A 22090-nucleotide genomic window follows, 5' to 3' on the forward strand; every position below is an offset into this window, starting at 1 on the left:
ACTGGTTGATAAAGAGATAGTATACTCGTAACTAGTATGTATGTATAAAGAAAGAAAAAAAAACCACGGTTAGGTCACTGGTATATACAATTATGGACGGGCTGCCGAGTGCCGACACAGAGGTAGCCACAGCCGTGAACTACCGCACTGTACTGTGTCTGCTGCTAATATAGACTGGTTGATAAAGAGATAGTATACTACTAATATTATATACTGGTGGTCAGGTCACTGGTCACTAGTCACACTGGCAGTGGCACTCCTGCAGCAAAAGTGTGCACTGTTTAATTTTAATATAATATTATGTACTCCTGGCTCCTGCTATAACCTATAACTGGCACTGCAGTAGTGCTCCCCAGTCTCCCCCACAATTATAAGCTGTGTGAGCTGAGCAGTCAGACAGATATATAATATATATAGATGATGCAGCACACTGGCCTGAGCCTGAGCAGTGCACACAGATATGGTATGTATGTGACTGAGTCACTGTGTGCTGTGTATCGCTTTTTTCAGGCAGAGAACGGATTATAAATAAAAGTGGTGGTCACTGGTCACTATCAGCAAAACTCTGCACTGTACACTACTGAGTACTCCTAATGCTCCCCAAAATTAGTAAATCAAGTGTCTAAACGGAGAGGACGCCAGCCACGTCCTCTCCCTATCAATCTCAATGCACGTGTGAAAATGGCGGCGACGCGCGGCTCCTTATATAGAATCCGAGTCTCGCGATAGAATCCGAGCCTCGCGAGAATCCGACAGCGTCATGATGACGTTCGGGCGCGCTCGGGTTAACCGAGCAAGGCGGGAAGATCCGAGTCGCTCGGATCCGTGTAAAAAAAGCTGAAGTTCGGGCGGGTTCGGATTCAGAGAAACCGAACCCGCTCATCTCTATATACCACCCAGTTGATGCAATTGTGTGGAACGATGGGTGGAAGATCCACAGTCATAAAAAAGAGATGAGATCCTGGATCTTGTCTTAAAGAAGCAATTTCTGATACAATTGGCTATGGAAATCGGAGAGTGGATGGCTGACCACAAATCATCCTCCTAACCAACCAAACTATGGCAGCCACAATATAAGGCAATCCAAGTAAGCTGGCAAATCAAAGCAGGTACTTCCACTTGTATCAATCATGCCAACTGTAACGCTGTGGGCCTTTTCCTAGGGGCAGGATCTATACTTACCTGATGCCATGTTGTCAGGATGACCCTTAATCTCTCCCAGAAGAGATACCCTATTGTGCCCTAGGGGAAGGGCATAATTTTTTGAAGTAGTAGCATGAATAAGTGGAATATTCATGCTACTATCGATCTGAATTTTTTTTTTTTTACATGAAACATTTTTGATTGTTTACAGACATTATCAGTTACAGTTTATACTTTCTTATGCCATGTATTTAACAGCAATAATTTACATTTTTGTGTGGTACATATAGAAACGGGACTTTCAATGAGTTCCAATACAATTAGATAGATAGATAGATAGATAGATAGATAGATAATTGCTATTTCACATAAATTCAGTTGAATATATACTGGTTTAAAGTCTGTATATTCCTCAGTCTTACATTCGATTTATTACCATAAAGACAACTTTTAACAGATGTTTTAAAGTTTATTTTTTTAAGAACAATTGAAATGGATATACAATAGTTAAATGGGCACACATGGAAAAAAAATCAGTAATACAATAAAACAATAAGGATCTCTCTCTCTCTCTCTCTCTCTCTCTCTATATATACATACATACACAGGGCCTTTAGTAATTTATCGGGTTTTAATTTCCTCTGAGTAGACGTAGAACTCCTATGCAACTAAATATATAGTCTTATATTCTCTTCATGTAGTTTCCCAGATTCACGAGGTTCAGGTTGTGGTCTAAATTGATACTTTTGCTCGGATTGTATCCAGCAATGTTTCAATAGAATAGTTACAATTGTATCATACTATAATACTGTTTCCCATTTGTATCATATCGTTTCTCACACACACAGGAGTTCTGACTACATTAAAGTGAGCAGCTTTAGAATTAACATTCATGTTTTAATGATCAAATGATTATTTTATTTTATACGCCGCTATTTTGATCTAAGCCGTGCTTCTTTTGCTGTTGTTGTTTGCTAGTTTACCTGCCATTCCATATTATCATTTCCCTGGTATTAGGGCTTGTAAGGATTATATTCTGTACACACTATATATATATATATATATATATATATATATATATATTTATAAATTTATCCCCGGCCATTGCAGCTATTCAGCAGCACTGTGTGTGATTACGTTTCCTCTTTCACTGCCGTGTGGTATTCCTGTATGTGTGCTAAACCGTGAAAACACCTCGCGGCCGGACCGTTTAGAAATTTCGCATAAACAATAGGAATAAACAGAAATTCTTGGCGGGCTTTTTGAAAGTTACAGCAACTTCACCTAAACCAACCAGGATGAAGGGCGTGTTTAACTCATCAAATCACAAAGCAGCTCTGTGCATAAATACAGATGTTCCCGGCTGTTGGCTATTCAGTCCTTTTTTTTTCTACTTGGTAGAAGTCAGATCTGTGTAGAAATATGGCCAGGACCAAGCAGACCGCCCGCAAATCTACAGGAGGGAAAGCTCCCCGCAAGCAGCTGGCAACGAAAGCTGCTCGGAAGAGCGCCCCAGCTACCGGCGGCGTGAAGAAACCTCACCGCTATCGTCCTGGAACTGTTGCTCTCAGAGAGATCCGCCGGTACCAGAAATCCACTGAGCTGCTGATCCGCAAGTTGCCCTTCCAGCGTCTGGTGCGTGAGATCGCCCAGGATTTCAAGACTGACCTGCGTTTCCAGAGCTCTGCCGTCATGGCCCTACAAGAGGCCAGCGAGGCTTATCTGGTGGGGCTGTTCGAGGACACCAACCTGTGCGCCATCCACGCCAAGAGGGTGACCATCATGCCCAAAGACATCCAGCTGGCCCGCAGGATCCGAGGGGAGAGGGCATAGATACTCGGCACTCCTATTCACGCAGCAAACACAAAGGCTCTTTTCAGAGCCACCAAGTCTTTCTAAACGAGCTGTAGCATAAATCACCCCTCAGTATCAGAGTAACAGGATGCGGATGAAACCCCGCTCTCCAGCTATAGCCGCTTCAAATGACAGGCCAAATCTATGAAGCTTAAATATATAATGCAATGATAAGCAAGCCCCAGAGTGAATAAAGGGATGTTACCTGTCAAATTAGTAAATATTTGGACGGACTGGTTCACCGACAGTACATCGTTACTAGCGTTCCGCCTAGATGCCCTTGTAAAATTGTTTTCTTTAGCAGGGAGAAGAGGATATTGTTCTCAATGATCACATAATTTTTTGTTATGCAGCTGTTTTCATCCTAGCTTTGTTACGTCACACGGAGAGAGAATATGGTTTCTCTCATTATATATTTTATACGGATCATCAGCTTCCCATTCCTATAAGCCTCATTTGCAGCATGCAGTTATTGCAAAGGGAATATTCAGACTATCATTAGATTTCACCACAACAGACCAGGGCTCCTAAAGGGTAAGGGAGCGATTTTACCTTTAGCGGTTGTATGGACGGGATGTGGAGATGAAAGCGCGGCTAGCCCGTCAGATATCGCTACAACACAAGCAATGGCAGTACACACAGCTCTCCTGGGAAGACGTGGGTGGCTCTGAAAAGAGCCTTTGTTGTGTGTCAGGTACATCAGTTCTGTGGTGGAAGCTGCAAGCCTCACATTACTTGCTCTTGGCTGGTTTGTGGCTCTCGGTCTTCTTGGGCAGCAGCACGGCCTGGATGTTGGGCAGAACGCCTCCCTGGGCGATGGTCACCCCACCGAGCAGCTTGTTGAGCTCTTCGTCGTTGCGCACAGCCAGCTGCAGGTGGCGGGGGATGATGCGGGTCTTCTTGTTGTCGCGGGCGGCGTTTCCTGCGAGCTCCAGGATCTCAGCCGTCAGGTACTCCAGCACCGCGGCCAGGTACACCGGGGCACCGGCTCCCACTCGCTCAGCATAGTTTCCTTTCCTCAGCAGACGGTGAACGCGACCGACTGGGAACTGGAGACCGGCCCGGGATGAGCGAGTCTTGGTCTTAGCCCGGGTCTTGCCGCCTTGTTTGCCTCTGCCGGACATGTTCAGTTCACAAAGCTATGAAGTTTTTCTAACAAACTGAGAGGAAAGGAAATGTATGTGAGTCTGTAATACCGGCCGCCCTCCTCCTATATATGCACTCAGAGAGGATCTACCGCGTGCTCTGTGATTGGTTTGCTTACAAATGAACCAATGCAGCTCAAGTTTATCCACAGACCAATCCGCAATATGTAGCGAGGGGGGAATACCTCCCAGTGTCACGTGATACTTCTACCCTATAGTTTTACCAGAAGCGGTGAATCTTCGTTGACATAAGCTGACTATAAATAGAGCAAACCCGGGTGTTGTACCGCACAGATTTTCTGCGTGGTGTGGAAGAATACGTGAGTGGTGAAAATGCCTGATCCAGCAAAGTCTGCTCCGGCGCCCAAGAAAGGCTCTAAGAAAGCGGTGACCAAGACCCAGAAGAAGGATGGGAAGAAGCGTAGGAAGAGCAGGAAGGAGAGTTACGCCATTTACGTCTACAAGGTGCTGAAGCAGGTGCACCCTGACACCGGCATCTCCTCCAAGGCTATGGGCATCATGAACTCCTTTGTCAATGACATCTTTGAGCGCATTGCCGGAGAAGCTTCCCGCCTGGCTCATTACAACAAGCGCTCGACCATCACCTCCCGGGAGATCCAGACCGCCGTACGCCTGCTGCTGCCGGGAGAGCTGGCCAAGCACGCCGTGTCCGAGGGCACCAAGGCTGTTACCAAGTACACCAGCGCCAAGTAATCATCCCCTTCTCTGACCCACATCAACACAAAGGCTCTTCTAAGAGCCACCCACCTCCTCTCTAATCGGGCTGGAACTGTGATGTGTGTTGTCTTCTATGATTGATAGATAGATAGATAGATATGATATTTTTTCCTTTTGAGTTTTGTTTTAACAGGGTTGTTATTTGTTGCTACTGAGGACCTGCATCCCGCTACGGAGATGCTTATAAAGTGTAGAGTCGGGTGTTCTTTCCTGGTTGGGGTAATTTGCTCTAGTTTGTGGGCTATAGTTAATGCAGACCCCAGTTTTCACTTAATATGCCTTTATTCCATATGTACCGCTTACAAAGGTGGCATCATAGATTTCATTTTATTTTTAAAAATTTTTTTGAGTGTAGCTCAGGTTTTCTCTATATTCTGTAAATTACAGATGTCTCTCTCGGTGCTCATAAAAAGCAATAGACCGAGCAGAAACTGCCCTTGTAGCTGCCGTAGAACTAGAGAAATACTGGATCTGAATTATTTAGATGTAACAAACAGCACTCTATTGAAACAATTGGTTCCATCATTATCACTTTGCACAGTTGGTGAAAGATCAGAGTATTTGAAGACTCTCTTACTATCGTCGCCCAAGTAACACTATGGTGCAAACTCCTATTAGCAGTGCTGTTATATGACCACAGGGTCAATATAGCTGAATTAAATAAATAAATAAAAATCCTCAGTGATGACGCCATGTGATTACTGTGTAGGCGCACATGTCCCTTATACTGGAATAACAGCTTCAACGGCGATTCGAGTAGCGGTTTGTATCGAACTCACCCTGTGTTACAGCAGCACATTCAAATTATTTCAGCACATTATATATTACTGTAAAAAGAAGAGCGACCATAGCGCATGGCTGAAACACCTGGGAGCTTTAACTGGAATAACTGAACCCAGGAGCCGGGAATACTTTAAGCTGTTCTCATAGTGACCAGGCGGAAGCGGCAATGTCAGTGGGAGATTGTTATCAGGTTTGGATTTGTATTGCGGACTGGCGATTTTATTGTTTTTGTTCCCCGCCGATATCTGCTCTGTTCTCATTGGTCTATTTTGAATATCCATCCTCCTATCCCAAGCAGGGTGTGTGAGTTGTTCTTACAAATGTACCCATTACGTAATCAAAAATGATATTTATTATTTCAGAGGGATGAAACATAGCTAGTTATCATAAAATGCTTATAAGTATCGTTCTCCCTTTTACTATAATTGTATAATGAAATGTGATGTAAATAAGACACCTTTCTCTTTCTTTCTTTCTCTCTCTCTCTGATTCCCCCCTCCACCATCGGGGCACAAAACGTTTAAGAAGATGGGTGTTCTAAGAAAGAACCTGCCACGTGGACGCTGTGGCAGAGATGAGAAGCAAATTACCGCTGTTAGGTAAGAGCGGGCGATAGACATGACTCAGAGGCACAGAACTGAAAGTCTTCAATCAGGTCCGCCCTCCCTCTTAATAAAGGGCCTCTGAGAGCGGCGTGGCTTATTCTTACTGATCGCAATCCATTTGGGAAGATGTCAGGCAGAGGCAAAGGCGGAAAGGGGCTCGGGAAAGGAGGCGCTAAGCGTCACAGGAAGGTGCTTCGAGATAACATCCAGGGCATCACCAAGCCTGCCATCCGCCGTCTAGCACGGAGAGGAGGCGTGAAGCGCATCTCTGGTCTCATCTATGAGGAGACCCGCGGGGTGCTGAAAGTGTTTCTGGAGAACGTGATCCGGGACGCCGTCACTTACACCGAGCACGCCAAGAGGAAGACTGTCACCGCTATGGATGTGGTCTATGCTCTGAAGCGCCAGGGACGCACACTGTACGGATTCGGAGGCTGAACACTGAGGCGCATTGAATACCATCGCTCACTCGCACACAAAGGCCCTTTTCAGGGCCACCCATCTTTTCTGTAAGGGAGCTGCGGTAACAGCTCTGTATATCCTCCCCCCTGTATCGTTGCACTGTGAACTCTCTGAGAGCATACGCCGGGCCCTAATATTTCTTACTCACATTAAGCTAGTGGTGGATCAATTTCTTGGATTGATGCAAGTAGTAAATCCAATGGTTGCACAATCATTTGCCGTATCCGTTTAGGAGAATCCATTGTTACACTGCCGGCACCGCGGTCAAAGCACAGTGCCATGGCTGTTTGACTTAAATCGTGGGAGCACAAGACCACTTATGTGTTTACTGAGAGACCCAACTAAAGGACTACTATTAGCACTACACGCGGTAATGGATGATTACATTGCAGGGCATTGCTATGCTACTGCAGTGATATGGCGGTTCAGCAGAACCCCAATACTGAGCTACATATGTGCCTGTGCAATCATATAACAGCGCCAAACAATCTTGCAATTTTACATCTGCAATGAAGTAATATCAAACAGTCTGCAATACATCTACCTACTGTACTCATTATAAAGCGGACATGCATAAAAAAAATAAAAAAAAAAATTGGAACCCCTTAAAAAAAATAACCCAATCTAGCAGCGTCTGATCGTAGGAATAATAGCTGTGCTGCTGGCATGAATAATGTCTCTACAGGTGACGTCGTGCGCCTACAGCTCTGCCTGGACAGGGTGGGTGGCTCTGAAAAGAGCCTTTGGGGGGGATAACAAGGAAGCGAGGCTGCGGCGGCTCTTTTATCACTTCTTGGCCGCAGCTTTCTTGGGCTTAGCTGCCTTCTTGGCCGGGCTTTTGGCGGCTTTGGGCTTCGCTGCCTTCTTGGCCGGACTCTTGGCGGCTTTGGGCTTCGCTGCCTTCTTGGCGGGACTCTTGGCCACCTTCTTAGACTTCACGGCTTTAGGCTTCTTTGGGCTTTTGGCAGCAGCCGCTTTAGCGGGTTTCTTCACCTTCTTGGGGCTCTTGGCTGCACTCGGAGCTTTCTTGGGCTTCTTCGGGGATTTGGCCACTTTCTTTGCCGCTGGTTTCTTGGGCTTCAGAGATTTCTGGGCGGCCTTCTTGCTCTCCAGCTGCTTCTTATTGAGCTTGAAGGAGCCGGAAGCGCCGGTGCCTTTCACTTGGGTGAGAGTTCCTTTGGTCACTAATCCTTTCACCCCCACTTTGATGCGGCTGTTGTTCCTCTCCACATCGTAGCCTCCGGCAGCCAGAGCCTTCTTCAGGGCGGCAAGAGAAACTCCACTGCGCTCCTTGGAGGCGGCCACTGCCTTTAGGATCAGCTCGGAGACGCTGGGCCCGGAAGACTTGCCGCTTTTCTTGGCTCCCCCTGCAGCTTTCTTCGGCTGCCTCTTCTTTTTGGCTGCGCCCTCTGACGGCGGGACATCGGCGACAGCTGGTGCAGTTTCTGCCATGTTAGCGCAAAGTCACTTTTTTTCACCAACAAATAGTAATACTACACAAGCCGCTGTCTGACGTCTTTTATATACGGTGCCTGCTGTGCTGTAATTGGCTGCTGAGCCTGGCGCGTTCTGTGCTCCCATTGGCGGAATAAGCAGCCCTTGTAAACCCTTCCCTGTCTGAGTATAAGGGGAAATCTGCCCTCACATTGTGTTTCCCTAGCGCAGAAAAAGAGTATTTTATTGGGCATGAGAAAAGCAGCGTGCCGCCTCTCTGCACCACAGCAGTACTCCAAGGTCTCCCCTAAGCCTATATGGCCATTGCCAGCCTAGGCGCTGCAAAGAGACCCAGGAATAGCCCCTGTCAGCTTACTTACACCAGGCTGAATCTGCCCAGCATGTAACACATCTGTACTTTTCTGCGAGGCTAAAACGTCTGATCGGGGCATTTTTCTCTCCCCCTGGCACTACATGCAACGAAGGTGATCTGGGACTCAGTCTGTGCAGGGGATGCAGCATTTTCAAAGACATAAAGGTGATGTGTGGGCTCCTGTACACCCGGGTGGCTAGCACAGGCAGGTTGCCCCACAACGTATTGGCACTCTTGTTTAGGAACTCTAGTTACTGTAACAAAAGAGAGATACCCAGCATAGTCAGCTACAGGTTAACCCTGCCTGTCTGAGATTCTCCCCGCCGTGTAGAATGTTGGTGGCATTTTCCCCAAATGTTTATAAAATGAGCCATACAGACATGAATGTACATTTATGCAAGATAGGTCTGTCAGAGTGAGGGCAATGGTGATCTGTTCCAATTACCAGTCCTCTTTTAAAAATGCCAAAGTATGAGGCTTTGGCATTTTTAAAAGAGGACATCGGAGCTCTATAAGAGGAATACTTCTATTCCTCCCATGTGGAATCATTATGAATATTTATAAAAATAGAGGGAAACAGTAGGAATATTAGGAAACCTTAGGGGGATGCAGGAATAATAGAGAGGAAGGTATAGGGGGGAAACTAGAGAGACCTCTTGTAATAGTGCTAGGTGAGGAGGAGGAGGAGAAGGAGAAGACATATATGCACACAATAGTTCTGGGAAATAAAATTAAATGATGAAGCTTGCAGAATAAGAAGAGAGACCACAGTCACCCGAGGAGCAATGGTTCAACTTATCTTACGTTTTCAAATGGACTACCTTGATAAAAGCAGGTGCTGCAGGTTCAGCACTGAACGTCACTGACGGATAGCAGGCGAAAGAAGCGCCGAGACCACAAGGCTGAATGTCTAAAGCAGGCATTCCCAACCACGGTCCTCAAGGCACACCAACAGTGCAGGTTTTAGTAATATCCAGGCTGCAGCACAGATGGTTACATCAAAATAACTGAGCTACTAATTAAGTCAGCTGTGCTGAAGCCTGGATATCACTAAAACCTGCACTGTTAGTGTGCCTTGAGGACCGTGGTTGGGAATGCCTGGTCTAGAGAAGAGGCGGCTGCGTACCGGAGCATCAAAACCTCCGGGGGAAACTGTGTCAGCAGAGATCCACTGTGGATGCAAAGTTGTGAGGAGAAGGGCAACGCAGAGTAACAGACCAGAGTTCAACTGCATTGACCAGTGATGGAAAGCACAGATATGAACTAGGGCAGGTCAAGAGCAGTGTTGAGAGAAGATGATCGCCATAAAGCAGAGGTTCTCAAACTCGGTCCTCAGGACCCCACACAGTGCATGTTTTGCATGTCTCCGCACAGAATCACAAGTGAAATAATTAGCTCCACCTGTGGACCTTTTAAAATGTGTCAGTGAGTAATTAATACACCTGTGCACCTGCTGGGTTACCTGCAAAACATGCACTGTGTGGAGTCCTGAGGACCGAGTTAGAGAACCACTGCCATAGAGGAATGGAAGGCAAATGTGGATGGACATGAGTTCTGGACAAACAGAGATGATGACTGCTAACTGGAGGGCGTGGCCCAGCAGCAAGTACCATCAAGGTCTGAACCTCATCCCCAACCAATGATGGCAGGCTGGAGTAGGGCTCTAGAGCGGTGGGAGTCTGCAGGGAGAGACAGTAGGAATAAGTGGGAGTAGAAATAGGAGGGTATGAATAAAGTGTGAGGGATGGGAGAAATAAGGTGAAGAATAAGGGTGATGAAGGGAAAAAGAAGGAACAGGAAGAAGAGTAGTGTAAGAAAAGGGAGGAGATAATCGGAGATGGGAAGAAAAGGCAGAAGGAGGAATAGAGAAAGGTTTGACAAATGAGTGGAATGTAACAATAAATGGCAGAATTAAAGTGACGAGAGACAAAGGGTTATAAATGGGAGATGGGAGGAACAAGGTGAAGAATCTGCGAATCAGGAGCAGACGAACAGGTGTGGAAGAGGGGGAAAAATGAATACAACTGCTAGCCAGCCGCAAATGACAGGCCAAGATCAAAGACAACGGTCACCCGAGGAGTGGAGCAATGGTGCAACAAAGTTACTTAGATGCAGTGCTGTGCCACAAGCAATTTTACTTAAGCATGGGAAAGTTGCTCAAAATGGAGCATTGCATTTCATGTATGAACACCATAAGAAAGTAACTTCTGGACCATAAGGCTGAATTCATGGACCAGATAATCAGAAATATTGGATGAAGTATTGGGCCAGCGGATATCCGCAGAGAGCTCCTTCTACTCACTGGTCATCTGTCAACCGGATTATTGGAACCTCTTCTTAAAGTATGTGGGTTTTCTGAGATGACTCCTTTCAATTCCGCATATCACTGTGATCCAACATTTGTACTGTGTAATGTTCTTGGCTATCTTCAAGGTGTTTCTAGCTCACATTTCGGTATATACCACCCAGTTGATGCAATTGTGTGGAACGATGGGTGGAAGATCCACAGTCATAAAAAAGAGATGAGATCCTGGATCTTGTCTTAAAGAAGCAATTTCTGATACAATTGGCTATGGAAATCGGAGAGTGGATGGCTGACCACAAATCATCCTCCTAACCAACCAAACTATGGCAGCCACAATATAAGGCAATCCAAGTAAGCTGGCAAATCAAAGCAGGTACTTCCACTTGTATTAATCATGCCAACTGTAACGCTGTGGGCCTTTTCCTAGGGGCAGGATCTATACTTACCTGATGCCATGTTGTCAGGATGACCCTTAATCTCTCCCAGAAGAGATACCCTATTGTGCCCTAGGGGAAGGGCATAATTTTTTGAAGTAGTAGCATGAATAAGTGGAATATTCATGCTACTATCGATCTGAATTTTTTTTTTTTACATGAAACATTTTTGATTGTTTACAGACATTATCAGTTACAGTTTATACTTTCTTATGCCATGTATTTAACAGCAATAATTTACATTTTTGTGTGGTACATATAGAAACGGGACTTTCAATGAGTTCCAATACAATTAGATAGATAGATAGATAGATAGATAGATAATTGCTATTTCACATAAATTCAGTTGAATATATACTGGTTTAAAGTCTGTATATTCCTCAGTCTTACATTCGATTTATTACCATAAAGACAACTTTTAACAGATGTTTTAAAGTTTATTTTTTAAGAACAATTGAAATGGATATACAATAGTTAAATGGGCACACATGGAAAAAAAATCAGTAATACAATAAAACAATAAGGATCTCTCTCTCTCTCTCTATATATATATACATACATACATACACAGGGCCTTTAGTAATTTATCGGGTTTTAATTTCCTCTGAGTAGACGTAGAACTCCTATGCAACTAAATATATAGTCTTATATTCTCTTCATGTAGTTTCCCAGATTCACGAGGTTCAGGTTGTGGTCTAAATTGATACTTTTGCTCGGATTGTATCCAGCAATGTTTCAATAGAATAGTTACAATTGTATCATACTATAATACTGTTTCCCATTTGTATCATATCGTTTCTCACACACACAGGAGTTCTGACTACATTAAAGTGAGCAGCTTTAGAATTAACATTCATGTTTTAATGATCAAATGATTATTTTATTTTATACGCCGCTATTTTGATCTAAGCCGTGCTTCTTTTGCTGTTGTTGTTTGCTAGTTTACCTGCCATTCCATATTATCATTTCCCTGGTATTAGGGCTTGTAAGGATTATATTCTGTACACACTATATATATATATATATATATATATATATATATATATATATATATATATATATAAATTTATCCCCGGCCATTGCAGCTATTCAGCAGCACTGTGTGTGATTACGTTTCCTCTTTCACTGCCGTGTGGTATTCCTGTATGTGTGCTAAACCGTGAAAACACCTCGCGGCCGGACCGTTTAGAAATTTCGCATAAACAATAGGAATAAACAGAAATTCTTGGCGGGCTTTTTGAAAGTTACAGCAACTTCACCTAAACCAACCAGGATGAAGGGCGTGTTTAACTCATCAAATCACAAAGCAGCTCTGTGCATAAATACAGATGTTCCCGGCTGTTGGCTATTCAGTCCTTTTTTTTTCTACTTGGTAGAAGTCAGATCTGTGTAGAAATATGGCCAGGACCAAGCAGACCGCCCGCAAATCTACAGGAGGGAAAGCTCCCCGCAAGCAGCTGGCAACGAAAGCTGCTCGGAAGAGCGCCCCAGCTACCGGTGGCGTGAAGAAACCTCACCGCTATCGTCCTGGAACTGTTGCTCTCAGAGAGATCCGCCGGTACCAGAAATCCACTGAGCTGCTGATCCGCAAGTTGCCCTTCCAGCGTCTGGTGCGTGAGATCGCCCAGGATTTCAAGACTGACCTGCGTTTCCAGAGCTCCGCCGTCATGGCCCTACAAGAGGCCAGCGAGGCTTATCTGGTGGGGCTGTTCGAGGACACCAACCTGTGCGCCATCCACGCCAAGAGGGTGACCATCATGCCCAAAGACATCCAGCTGGCCCGCAGGATCCGAGGGGAGAGGGCATAGATACTCGGCACTCCTATTCACGCAGCAAACACAAAGGCTCTTTTCAGAGCCACCAAGTCTTTCTAAACGAGCTGTAGCATAAATCACCCCTCAGTATCAGAGTAACAGGATGCGGATGAAACCCCGCTCTCCATCTATAGCCGCTTCAAATGACAGGCCAAATCTATGAATCTTAAATATATACTGCAATGATAAGCAAGCCCCAGAGTGAATAAAGGGATGTTACCTGTCAAATTAGTAAATATTTGGACGGACTGGTTCACCGACAGTACATCGTTACTAGTGTTCCGCCTAGATGCCCTTGTAAAATTGTTTTCTTTAGCAGGGAGAAGAGGATAATGTTCTCAATGATCAAATCATTTTATGTTATGCAGCTGTTTTCATCCTAGCTTTGTTACGTCACACGGAGAGAGAATATGGTTTCTCTCATTATATATTTTATACGGATCATCAGCTTCCCTTTCCTATAAGCCTCATTTGCAGCATGCAGTTATTGCAAAGGGAATATTCAGACTATCATTAGATTTCACCACAACAGACCAGGGCTCCTAAAGGGTAAGGGAGCGATTTTACTTTTAGCGGTTGTATGGACGGGATGTGGAGATGAAAGCGCGGCTAGCCCGTCAGATATCGCTACAACACAAGCAATGGCAGTACACACAGCTCTCCTGGGAAGACGTGGGTGGCTCTGAAAAGAGCCTTTGTTGTGTGTCAGGTACATCGTTTCTGTGGTGGAAGCTGCCAGCCTAACATTACTTGCTCTTGGCTGGTTTGTGGCTCTCGGTCTTCTTGGGCAGCAGCACGGCCTGGATGTTGGGCAGAACGCCTCCCTGGGCGATGGTCACCCCACCGAGCAGCTTGTTGAGCTCTTCGTCGTTGCGCACAGCCAGCTGCAGGTGGCGGGGGATGATGCGGGTCTTCTTGTTGTCGCGGGCGGCGTTTCCTGCGAGCTCCAGGATCTCAGCCGTCAGGTACTCCAGCACCGCGGCCAGGTACACCGGGGCACCGGCTCCCACTCGCTCAGCATAGTTTCCTTTCCTCAGCAGACGGTGAACGCGACCGACTGGGAACTGGAGACCGGCCCGGGATGAGCGAGTCTTGGCCTTAGCCCGGGTCTTGCCGCCTTGTTTGCCTCTGCCGGACATGTTCAGTTCACAAAGCTATGAAGTTTTTCTAACAAACTGAGAGGAAAGGAAATGTATGTGAGTCTGTAATACCGGCCGCCCTCCTCCTATATATGCACTCAGAGAGGATCTACCGCGTGCTCTGTGATTGGTTTGCTTACAAATGAACCAATGCAGCTCAAGTTTATCCACAGACCAATCCGCAATATGTAGCGAGGGGGGAATACCTCCCAGTGTCACGTGATACTTCTACCCTATAGTTTTACCAGAAGCGGTGAATCTTCGTTGACATAAGCTGACTATAAATAGAGCAAACCCGGGTGTTGTACCGCACAGATTTTCTGCGTGGTGTGGAAGAATACGTGAGTGGTGAAAATGCCTGATCCAGCAAAGTCTGCTCCGGCGCCCAAGAAAGGCTCTAAGAAAGCGGTGACCAAGACCCAGAAGAAGGATGGGAAGAAGCGTAGGAAGAGCAGGAAGGAGAGTTACGCCATTTACGTCTACAAGGTGCTGAAGCAGGTGCACCCTGACACCGGCATCTCCTCCAAGGCTATGGGCATCATGAACTCCTTTGTCAATGACATCTTTGAGCGCATTGCCGGAGAAGCTTCCCGCCTGGCTCATTACAACAAGCGCTCGACCATCACCTCCCGGGAGATCCAGACCGCCGTACGCCTGCTGCTGCCGGGAGAGCTGGCCAAGCACGCCGTGTCCGAGGGCACCAAGGCTGTTACCAAGTACACCAGCGCCAAGTAATCATCCCCTTCTCTGACCCACATCAACACAAAGGCTCTTCTAAGAGCCACCCACCTCCTCTCTAATCGGGCTGGAACTGTGATGTGTGTTGTCTTCTATGATTGATAGATAGATAGATAGATATGATATTTTTTCCTTTTGAGTTTTGTTTTAACAGGGTTGTTATTTGTTGCTACTGAGGACCTGCATCCCGCTACGGAGATGCTTATAAAGTGTAGAGTCGGGTGTTCTTTCCTGGTTGGGGTAATTTGCTCTAGTTTGTGGGCTATAGTTAATGCAGACCCCAGTTTTCACTTAATATGCCTTTATTCCATATGTACCGCTTACAAAGGTGGCATCATAGATTTCATTTTATTTTTAAAATTTTTTTTGAGTGTAGCTCAGGTTTTCTCTATATTCTGTAAATTACAGATGTCTCTCTCGGTGCTCATAAAAAGCAATAGACCGAGCAGAAACTGCCCTTGTAGCTGCCGTAGAACTAGAGAAATACTGGATCTGAATTATTTAGATGTAACAAACAGCACTCTATTGAAACAATTGGTTCCATCATTATCACTTTGCACAGTTGGTGAAAGATCAGAGTATTTGAAGACTCTCTTACTATCGTCGCCCAAGTAACACTATGGTGCAAACTCCTATTAGCAGTGCTGTTATATGACCACAGGGTCAATATAGCTGAATTAAATAAATAAATAAAAATCCTCAGTGATGACGCCATGTGATTACTGTGTAGGCGCACATGTCCCTTATACTGGAATAACAGCTTCAACGGCGATTCGAGTAGCGGTTTGTATCGAACTCACCCTGTGTTACAGCAGCACATTCAAATTATTTCAGCACATTATATATTACTGTAAAAAGAAGAGCGACCATAGCGCATGGCTGAAACACCTGGGAGCTTTAACTGGAATAACTGAACCCAGGAGCCGGGAATACTTTAAGCTGTTCTCATAGTGACCAGGCGGAAGCGGCAATGTCAGTGGGAGATTGTTATCAGGTTTGGATTTGTATTGCGGACTGGCGATTTTATTGTTTTTGTTCCCCGCCGATATCTGCTCTGTTCTCATTGGTCTATTTTGAATATCCATCCTCCTATCCCAAGCAGGGTGTGTGAGTTGTTCTTACAAATGTACCCATTACGTAATCAAAAATGATATTTATTATTTCAGAGGGATGAAACATAGCTAGTTATCATAAAATGCTTATAAGTATCGTTCTCCCTTTTACTATAATTGTATAATGAAATGTGATGTAAATAAGACACCTTTCTCTTTCTTTCTTTCTCTCTCTCTCTGATTCCCCCCTCCACCATCGGGGCACAAAACGTTTAAGAAGATGGGTGTTCTAAGAAAGAACCTGCCACGTGGACGCTGTGGCAGAGATGAGAAGCAAATTACCGCTGTTAGGTAAGAGCGGGCGATAGACATGACTCAGAGGCACAGAACTGAAAGTCTTCAATCAGGTCCGCCCTCCCTCTTAATAAAGGGCCTCTGAGAGCGGCGTGGCTTATTCTTACTGATCGCAATCCATTTGGGAAGATGTCAGGCAGAGGCAAAGGCGGAAAGGGGCTCGGGAAAGGAGGCGCTAAGCGTCACAGGAAGGTGCTTCGAGATAACATCCAGGGCATCACCAAGCCTGCCATCCGCCGTCTAGCACGGAGAGGAGGCGTGAAGCGCATCTCTGGTCTCATCTATGAGGAGACCCGCGGGGTGCTGAAAGTGTTTCTGGAGAACGTGATCCGGGACGCCGTCACTTACACCGAGCACGCCAAGAGGAAGACTGTCACCGCTATGGATGTGGTCTATGCTCTGAAGCGCCAGGGACGCACACTGTACGGATTCGGAGGCTGAACACTGAGGCGCATTGAATACCATCGCTCACTCGCACACAAAGGCCCTTTTCAGGGCCACCCATCTTTTCTGTAAGGGAGCTGCGGTAACAGCTCTGTATATCCTCCCCCCTGTATCGTTGCACTGTGAACTCTCTGAGAGCATACGCCGGGCCCTAATATTTCTTACTCACATTAAGCTAGTGGTGGATCAATTTCTTGGATTGATGCAAGTAGTAAATCCAATGGTTGCACAATCATTTGCCGTATCCGTTTAGGAGAATCCATTGTTACACTGCCGGCACCGCGGTCAAAGCACAGTGCCATGGCTGTTTGACTTAAATCGTGGGAGCACAAGACCACTTATGTGTTTACTGAGAGACCCAACTAAAGGACTACTATTAGCACTACACGCGGTAATGGATGATTACATTGCAGGGCATTGCTATGCTACTGCAGTGATATGGCGGTTCAGCAGAACCCCAATACTGAGCTACATATGTGCCTGTGCAATCATATAACAGCGCCAAACAATCTTGCAATTTTACATCTGCAATGAAGTAATATCAAACAGTCTGCAATACATCTACCTACTGTACTCATTATAAAGCGGACATGCATAAAAAAAAAAAAAAAAAAAAAATTGGAACCCCTTAAAAAAAATAACCCAATCTAGCAGCGTCTGATCGTAGGAATAATAGCTGTGCTGCTGGCATGAATAATGTCTCTACAGGCGCCTACAGCTCTGCCTGGACAGGGTGGGTGGCTCTGAAAAGAGCCTTTGGGGGGGATAACAAGGAAGCGAGGCTGCGGCGGCTCTTTTATCACTTCTTGGCCGCAGCTTTCTTGGGCTTAGCTGCCTTCTTGGCCGGGCTTTTGGCGGCTTTGGGCTTCGCTGCCTTCTTGGCCGGACTCTTGGCGGCTTTGGGCTTCGCTGCCTTCTTGGCGGGACTCTTGGCCACCTTCTTAGACTTCACGGCTTTAGGCTTCTTTGGGCTTTTGGCAGCAGCCGCTTTAGCGGGTTTCTTCACCTTCTTGGGGCTCTTGGCTGCACTCGGAGCTTTCTTGGGCTTCTTCGGGGATTTGGCCACTTTCTTTGCCGCTGGTTTCTTGGGCTTCAGAGATTTCTGGGCGGCCTTCTTGCTCTCCAGCTGCTTCTTATTGAGCTTGAAGGAGCCGGAAGCGCCGGTGCCTTTCACTTGGGTGAGAGTTCCTTTGGTCACTAATCCTTTCACCCCCACTTTGATGCGGCTGTTGTTCCTCTCCACATCGTAGCCTCCGGCAGCCAGAGCCTTCTTCAGGGCGGCAAGAGAAACTCCACTGCGCTCCTTGGAGGCGGCCACTGCCTTTAGGATCAGCTCGGAGACGCTGGGCCCGGAAGACTTGCCGCTTTTCTTGGCTCCCCCTGCAGCTTTCTTCGGCTGCCTCTTCTTTTTGGCTGCGCCCTCTGACGGCGGGACATCGGCGACAGCTGGTGCAGTTTCTGCCATGTTAGCGCAAAGTCACTTTTTTTCACCAACAAATAGTAATACTACACAAGCCGCTGTCTGACGTCTTTTATATACGGTGCCTGCTGTGCTGTAATTGGCTGCTGAGCCTGGCGCGTTCTGTGCTCCCATTGGCGGAATAAGCAGCCCTTGTAAACCCTTCCCTGTCTGAGTATAAGGGGAAATCTGCCCTCACATTGTGTTTCCCTAGCGCAGAAAAAGAGTATTTTATTGGGCATGAGAAAAGCAGCGTGCCGCCTCTCTGCACCACAGCAGTACTCCAAGGTCTCCCCTAAGCCTATATGGCCATTGCCAGCCTAGGCGCTGCAAAGAGACCCAGGAATAGCCCCTGTCAGCTTACTTACACCAGGCTGAATCTGCCCAGCATGTAACACATCTGTACTTTTCTGCGAGGCTAAAACGTCTGATCGGGGCATTTTTCTCTCCCCCTGGCACTACATGCAACGAAGGTGATCTGGGACTCAGTCTGTGCAGGGGATGCAGCATTTTCAAAGACATAAAGGTGATGTGTGGGCTCCTGTACACCCGGGTGGCTAGCACAGGCAGGTTGCCCCACAACGTATTGGCACTCTTGTTTAGGAACTCTAGTTACTGTAACAAAAGAGAGATACCCAGCATAGTCAGCTACAGGTTAACCCTGCCTGTCTGAGATTCTCCCCGCCGTGTAGAATGTTGGTGGCATTTTCCCCAAATGTTTATAAAATGAGCCATACAGACATGAATGTACATTTATGCAAGATAGGTCTGTCAGAGTGAGGGCAATGGTGATCTGTTCCAATTACCAGTCCTCTTTTAAAAATGCCAAAGTATGAGGCTTTGGCATTTTTAAAAGAGGACATCGGAGCTCTATAAGAGGAATACTTCTATTCCTCCCATGTGGAATCATTATGAATATTTATAAAAATAGAGGGAAACAGTAGGAATATTAGGAAACCTTAGGGGGATGCAGGAATAATAGAGAGGAAGGTATAGGGGGGAAACTAGAGAGACCTCTTGTAATAGTGCTAGGTGAGGAGGAGGAGGAGAAGGAGAAGACATATATGCACACAATAGTTCTGGGAAATAAAATTAAATGATGAAGCTTGCAGAATAAGAAGAGAGACCACAGTCACCCGAGGAGCAATGGTTCAACTTATCTTACGTTTTCAAATGGACTACCTTGATAAAAGCAGGTGCTGCAGGTTCAGCACTGAACGTCACTGACGGATAGCAGGCGAAAGAAGCGCCGAGACCACAAGGCTGAATGTCTAAAGCAGGCATTCCCAACCACGGTCCTCAAGGCACACCAACAGTGCAGGTTTTAGTAATATCCAGGCTGCAGCACAGATGGTTACATCAAAATAACTGAGCTACTAATTAAGTCAGCTGTGCTGAAGCCTGGATATCACTAAAACCTGCACTGTTAGTGTGCCTTGAGGACCGTGGTTGGGAATGCCTGGTCTAGAGAAGAGGCGGCTGCGTACCGGAGCATCAAAACCTCCGGGGGAAACTGTGTCAGCAGAGATCCACTGTGGATGCAAAGTTGTGAGGAGAAGGGCAACGCAGAGTAACAGACCAGAGTTCAACTGCATTGACCAGTGATGGAAAGCACAGATATGAACTAGGGCAGGTCAAGAGCAGTGTTGAGAGAAGATGATCGCCATAAAGCAGAGGTTCTCAAACTCGGTCCTCAGGACCCCACACAGTGCATGTTTTGCATGTCTCCGCACAGAATCACAAGTGAAATAATTAGCTCCACCTGTGGACCTTTTAAAATGTGTCAGTGAGTAATTAATACACCTGTGCACCTGCTGGGTTACCTGCAAAACATGCACTGTGTGGAGTCCTGAGGACCGAGTTAGAGAACCACTGCCATAGAGGAATGGAAGGCAAATGTGGATGGACATGAGTTCTGGACAAACAGAGATGATGACTGCTAACTGGAGGGCGTGGCCCAGCAGCAAGTACCATCAAGGTCTGAACCTCATCCCCAACCAATGATGGCAGGCTGGAGTAGGGCTCTAGAGCGGTGGGAGTCTGCAGGGAGAGACAGTAGGAATAAGTGGGAGTAGAAATAGGAGGGTATGAATAAAGTGTGAGGGATGGGAGAAATAAGGTGAAGAATAAGGGTGATGAATGGAAAAAGAAGGAACAGGAAGAAGAGTAGTGTAAGAAAAGGGAGGAGATAATCGGAGATGGGAAGAAAAGGCAGAAGGAGGAATAGAGAAAGGTTTGACAAATGAGTGGAATGTAAAAATAAATGGCAGAATTAAAGTGACGAGAGACAAAGGGTTATAAATGGGAGATGGGAGGAACAAGGTGAAGAATCTGCGAATCAGGAGCAGACGAACAGGTGTGGAAGAGGGGGAAAAATGAATACAACTGCTAGCCAGCCGCAAATGACAGGCCAAGATCAAAGACAACGGTCACCCGAGGAGTGGAGCAATGGTGCAACAAAGTTACTTAGATGCAGTGCTGTGCCACAAGCAATTTTACTTAAGCATGGGAAAGTTGCTCAAAATGGAGCATTGCATTTCATGTATGAACACCATAAGAAAGTAACTTCTGGACCATAAGGCTGAATTCATGGACCAGATAATCAGAAATATTGGATGAAGTATTGGGCCAGCGGATATCCGCAGAGAGCTCCTTCTACTCACTGGTCATCTGTCAACCGGATTATTGGAACCTCTTCTTAAAGTATGTGGGTTTTCTGAGATGACTCCTTTCAATTCCGCTTATCACTGTGATCCAACATTTGTACTGTGTAATGTTCTTGGCTATCTTCAAGGTGTTTCTAGCTCACATTTCGGTATATACCACCCAGTTGATGCAATTGTGTGGAACGATGGGTGGAAGATCCACAGTCATAAAAAAGAGATGAGATCCTGGATCTTGTCTTAAAGAAGCAATTTCTGATACAATTGGCTATGGAAATCGGAGAGTGGATGGCTGACCACAAATCATCCTCCTAACCAACCAAACTATGGCAGCCACAATATAAGGCAATCAAAGTAAGCTGGCAAATCAAAGCAGGTACTTCCACTTGTATTAATCATGCCAACTGTAACGCTGTGGGCCTTTTCCTAGGGGCAGGATCTATACTTACCTGATGCCATGTTGTCAGGATGACCCTTAATCTCTCCCAGAAGAGATACCCTATTGTGCCCTAGGGGAAGGGCATAATTTTTTGAAGTAGTAGCATGAATAAGTGGAATATTCATGCTACTATCGATCTGAATTTTTTTTTTTTACATGAAACATTTTTGATTGTTTACAGACATTATCAGTTACAGTTTATACTTTCTTATGCCATGTATTTAACAGCAATAATTTACATTTTTGTGTGGTACATATAGAAACGGGACTTTCAATGAGTTCCAATACAATTAGATAGATAGATAGACAGATAGATAGATAGATAGATAGATAGATAATTGCTATTTCACATAAATTCAGTTGAATATATACTGGTTTAAAGTCTGTATATTCCTCAGTCTTACATTCGATTTATTACCATAAAGACAACTTTTAACAGATGTTTTAAAGTTTATTTTTTAAGAACAATTGAAATGGATATACAATAGTTAAATGGGCACACATGGAAAAAAAATCAGTAATACAATAAAACAATAAGGATCTCTCTCTCTCTCTATATATATATATATATATATACATACATACATACACAGGGCCTTTAGTAATTTATCGGGTTTTAATTTCCTCTGAGTAGACGTAGAACTCCTATGCAACTAAATATATAGTCTTATATTCTCTTCATGTAGTTTCCCAGATTCACGAGGTTCAGGTT

The 22090-nt window shown here is 45.5% G+C and overlaps 10 protein-coding genes across 10 annotated transcripts; 6 read left to right on the forward strand and 4 right to left on the reverse strand.

The window, feature by feature from the left end:
* Window positions 1–2551: 2551 nt before the first annotated feature.
* LOC134936298 (histone H3) lies at window positions 2552–3059 on the forward strand. The gene has a single exon (XM_063931312.1). The coding sequence runs from the start codon at window positions 2566–2568 to the stop codon at window positions 2974–2976; it is 411 nt and encodes a 136-aa protein (XP_063787382.1). The 5' UTR covers window positions 2552–2565; the 3' UTR covers window positions 2977–3059.
* Window positions 3060–3655: 596 nt separating this feature from the next.
* Window positions 3656–4249, reverse strand: LOC134936309 (histone H2A type 1-like). Its single transcript, XM_063931322.1, has one exon. The coding sequence runs from the start codon at window positions 4119–4121 to the stop codon at window positions 3729–3731; it is 393 nt and encodes a 130-aa protein (XP_063787392.1). The 5' UTR covers window positions 4122–4249; the 3' UTR covers window positions 3656–3728.
* Window positions 4250–4340: 91 nt separating this feature from the next.
* Window positions 4341–4909, forward strand: LOC134936320 (histone H2B 1.1-like). Its single transcript, XM_063931331.1, has one exon. It carries the CDS (start codon window positions 4476–4478, stop codon window positions 4854–4856), a length of 381 nt encoding a protein of 126 aa, XP_063787401.1. The 5' UTR covers window positions 4341–4475; the 3' UTR covers window positions 4857–4909.
* A 1415-nt stretch (window positions 4910–6324) lies between these two features.
* On the forward strand, window positions 6325–6767 carry LOC134936329 (histone H4). Its single transcript, XM_063931339.1, has one exon. It carries the CDS (start codon window positions 6395–6397, stop codon window positions 6704–6706), a length of 312 nt encoding a protein of 103 aa, XP_063787409.1. The 5' UTR covers window positions 6325–6394; the 3' UTR covers window positions 6707–6767.
* Window positions 6768–6852: 85 nt separating this feature from the next.
* On the reverse strand, window positions 6853–8500 carry LOC134936283 (histone H1B-like). The gene has a single exon (XM_063931299.1). The coding sequence runs from the start codon at window positions 8180–8182 to the stop codon at window positions 7517–7519; it is 666 nt and encodes a 221-aa protein (XP_063787369.1). The 5' UTR covers window positions 8183–8500; the 3' UTR covers window positions 6853–7516.
* Window positions 8501–12660: 4160 nt separating this feature from the next.
* Window positions 12661–13284, forward strand: LOC134936297 (histone H3). Its single transcript, XM_063931311.1, has one exon. The coding sequence runs from the start codon at window positions 12674–12676 to the stop codon at window positions 13082–13084; it is 411 nt and encodes a 136-aa protein (XP_063787381.1). The 5' UTR covers window positions 12661–12673; the 3' UTR covers window positions 13085–13284.
* Window positions 13285–13765: 481 nt separating this feature from the next.
* LOC134936304 (histone H2A type 1-like) lies at window positions 13766–14350 on the reverse strand. Its single transcript, XM_063931317.1, has one exon. It carries the CDS (start codon window positions 14227–14229, stop codon window positions 13837–13839), a length of 393 nt encoding a protein of 130 aa, XP_063787387.1. The 5' UTR covers window positions 14230–14350; the 3' UTR covers window positions 13766–13836.
* A 98-nt stretch (window positions 14351–14448) lies between these two features.
* On the forward strand, window positions 14449–15017 carry LOC134936316 (histone H2B 1.1-like). The gene has a single exon (XM_063931328.1). The coding sequence runs from the start codon at window positions 14584–14586 to the stop codon at window positions 14962–14964; it is 381 nt and encodes a 126-aa protein (XP_063787398.1). The 5' UTR covers window positions 14449–14583; the 3' UTR covers window positions 14965–15017.
* A 1415-nt stretch (window positions 15018–16432) lies between these two features.
* LOC134936327 (histone H4) lies at window positions 16433–16875 on the forward strand. The gene has a single exon (XM_063931337.1). The coding sequence runs from the start codon at window positions 16503–16505 to the stop codon at window positions 16812–16814; it is 312 nt and encodes a 103-aa protein (XP_063787407.1). The 5' UTR covers window positions 16433–16502; the 3' UTR covers window positions 16815–16875.
* A 668-nt stretch (window positions 16876–17543) lies between these two features.
* On the reverse strand, window positions 17544–18600 carry LOC134936286 (histone H1B-like). The gene has a single exon (XM_063931302.1). It carries the CDS (start codon window positions 18280–18282, stop codon window positions 17617–17619), a length of 666 nt encoding a protein of 221 aa, XP_063787372.1. The 5' UTR covers window positions 18283–18600; the 3' UTR covers window positions 17544–17616.
* Between the last annotated feature and the right edge of the window lie 3490 nt (window positions 18601–22090).

This window comes from Pseudophryne corroboree, chromosome 6 (genome assembly GCF_028390025.1).
Source record: "Pseudophryne corroboree isolate aPseCor3 chromosome 6, aPseCor3.hap2, whole genome shotgun sequence".
Lineage (NCBI taxonomy): Eukaryota > Metazoa > Chordata > Amphibia > Anura > Myobatrachidae > Pseudophryne > Pseudophryne corroboree.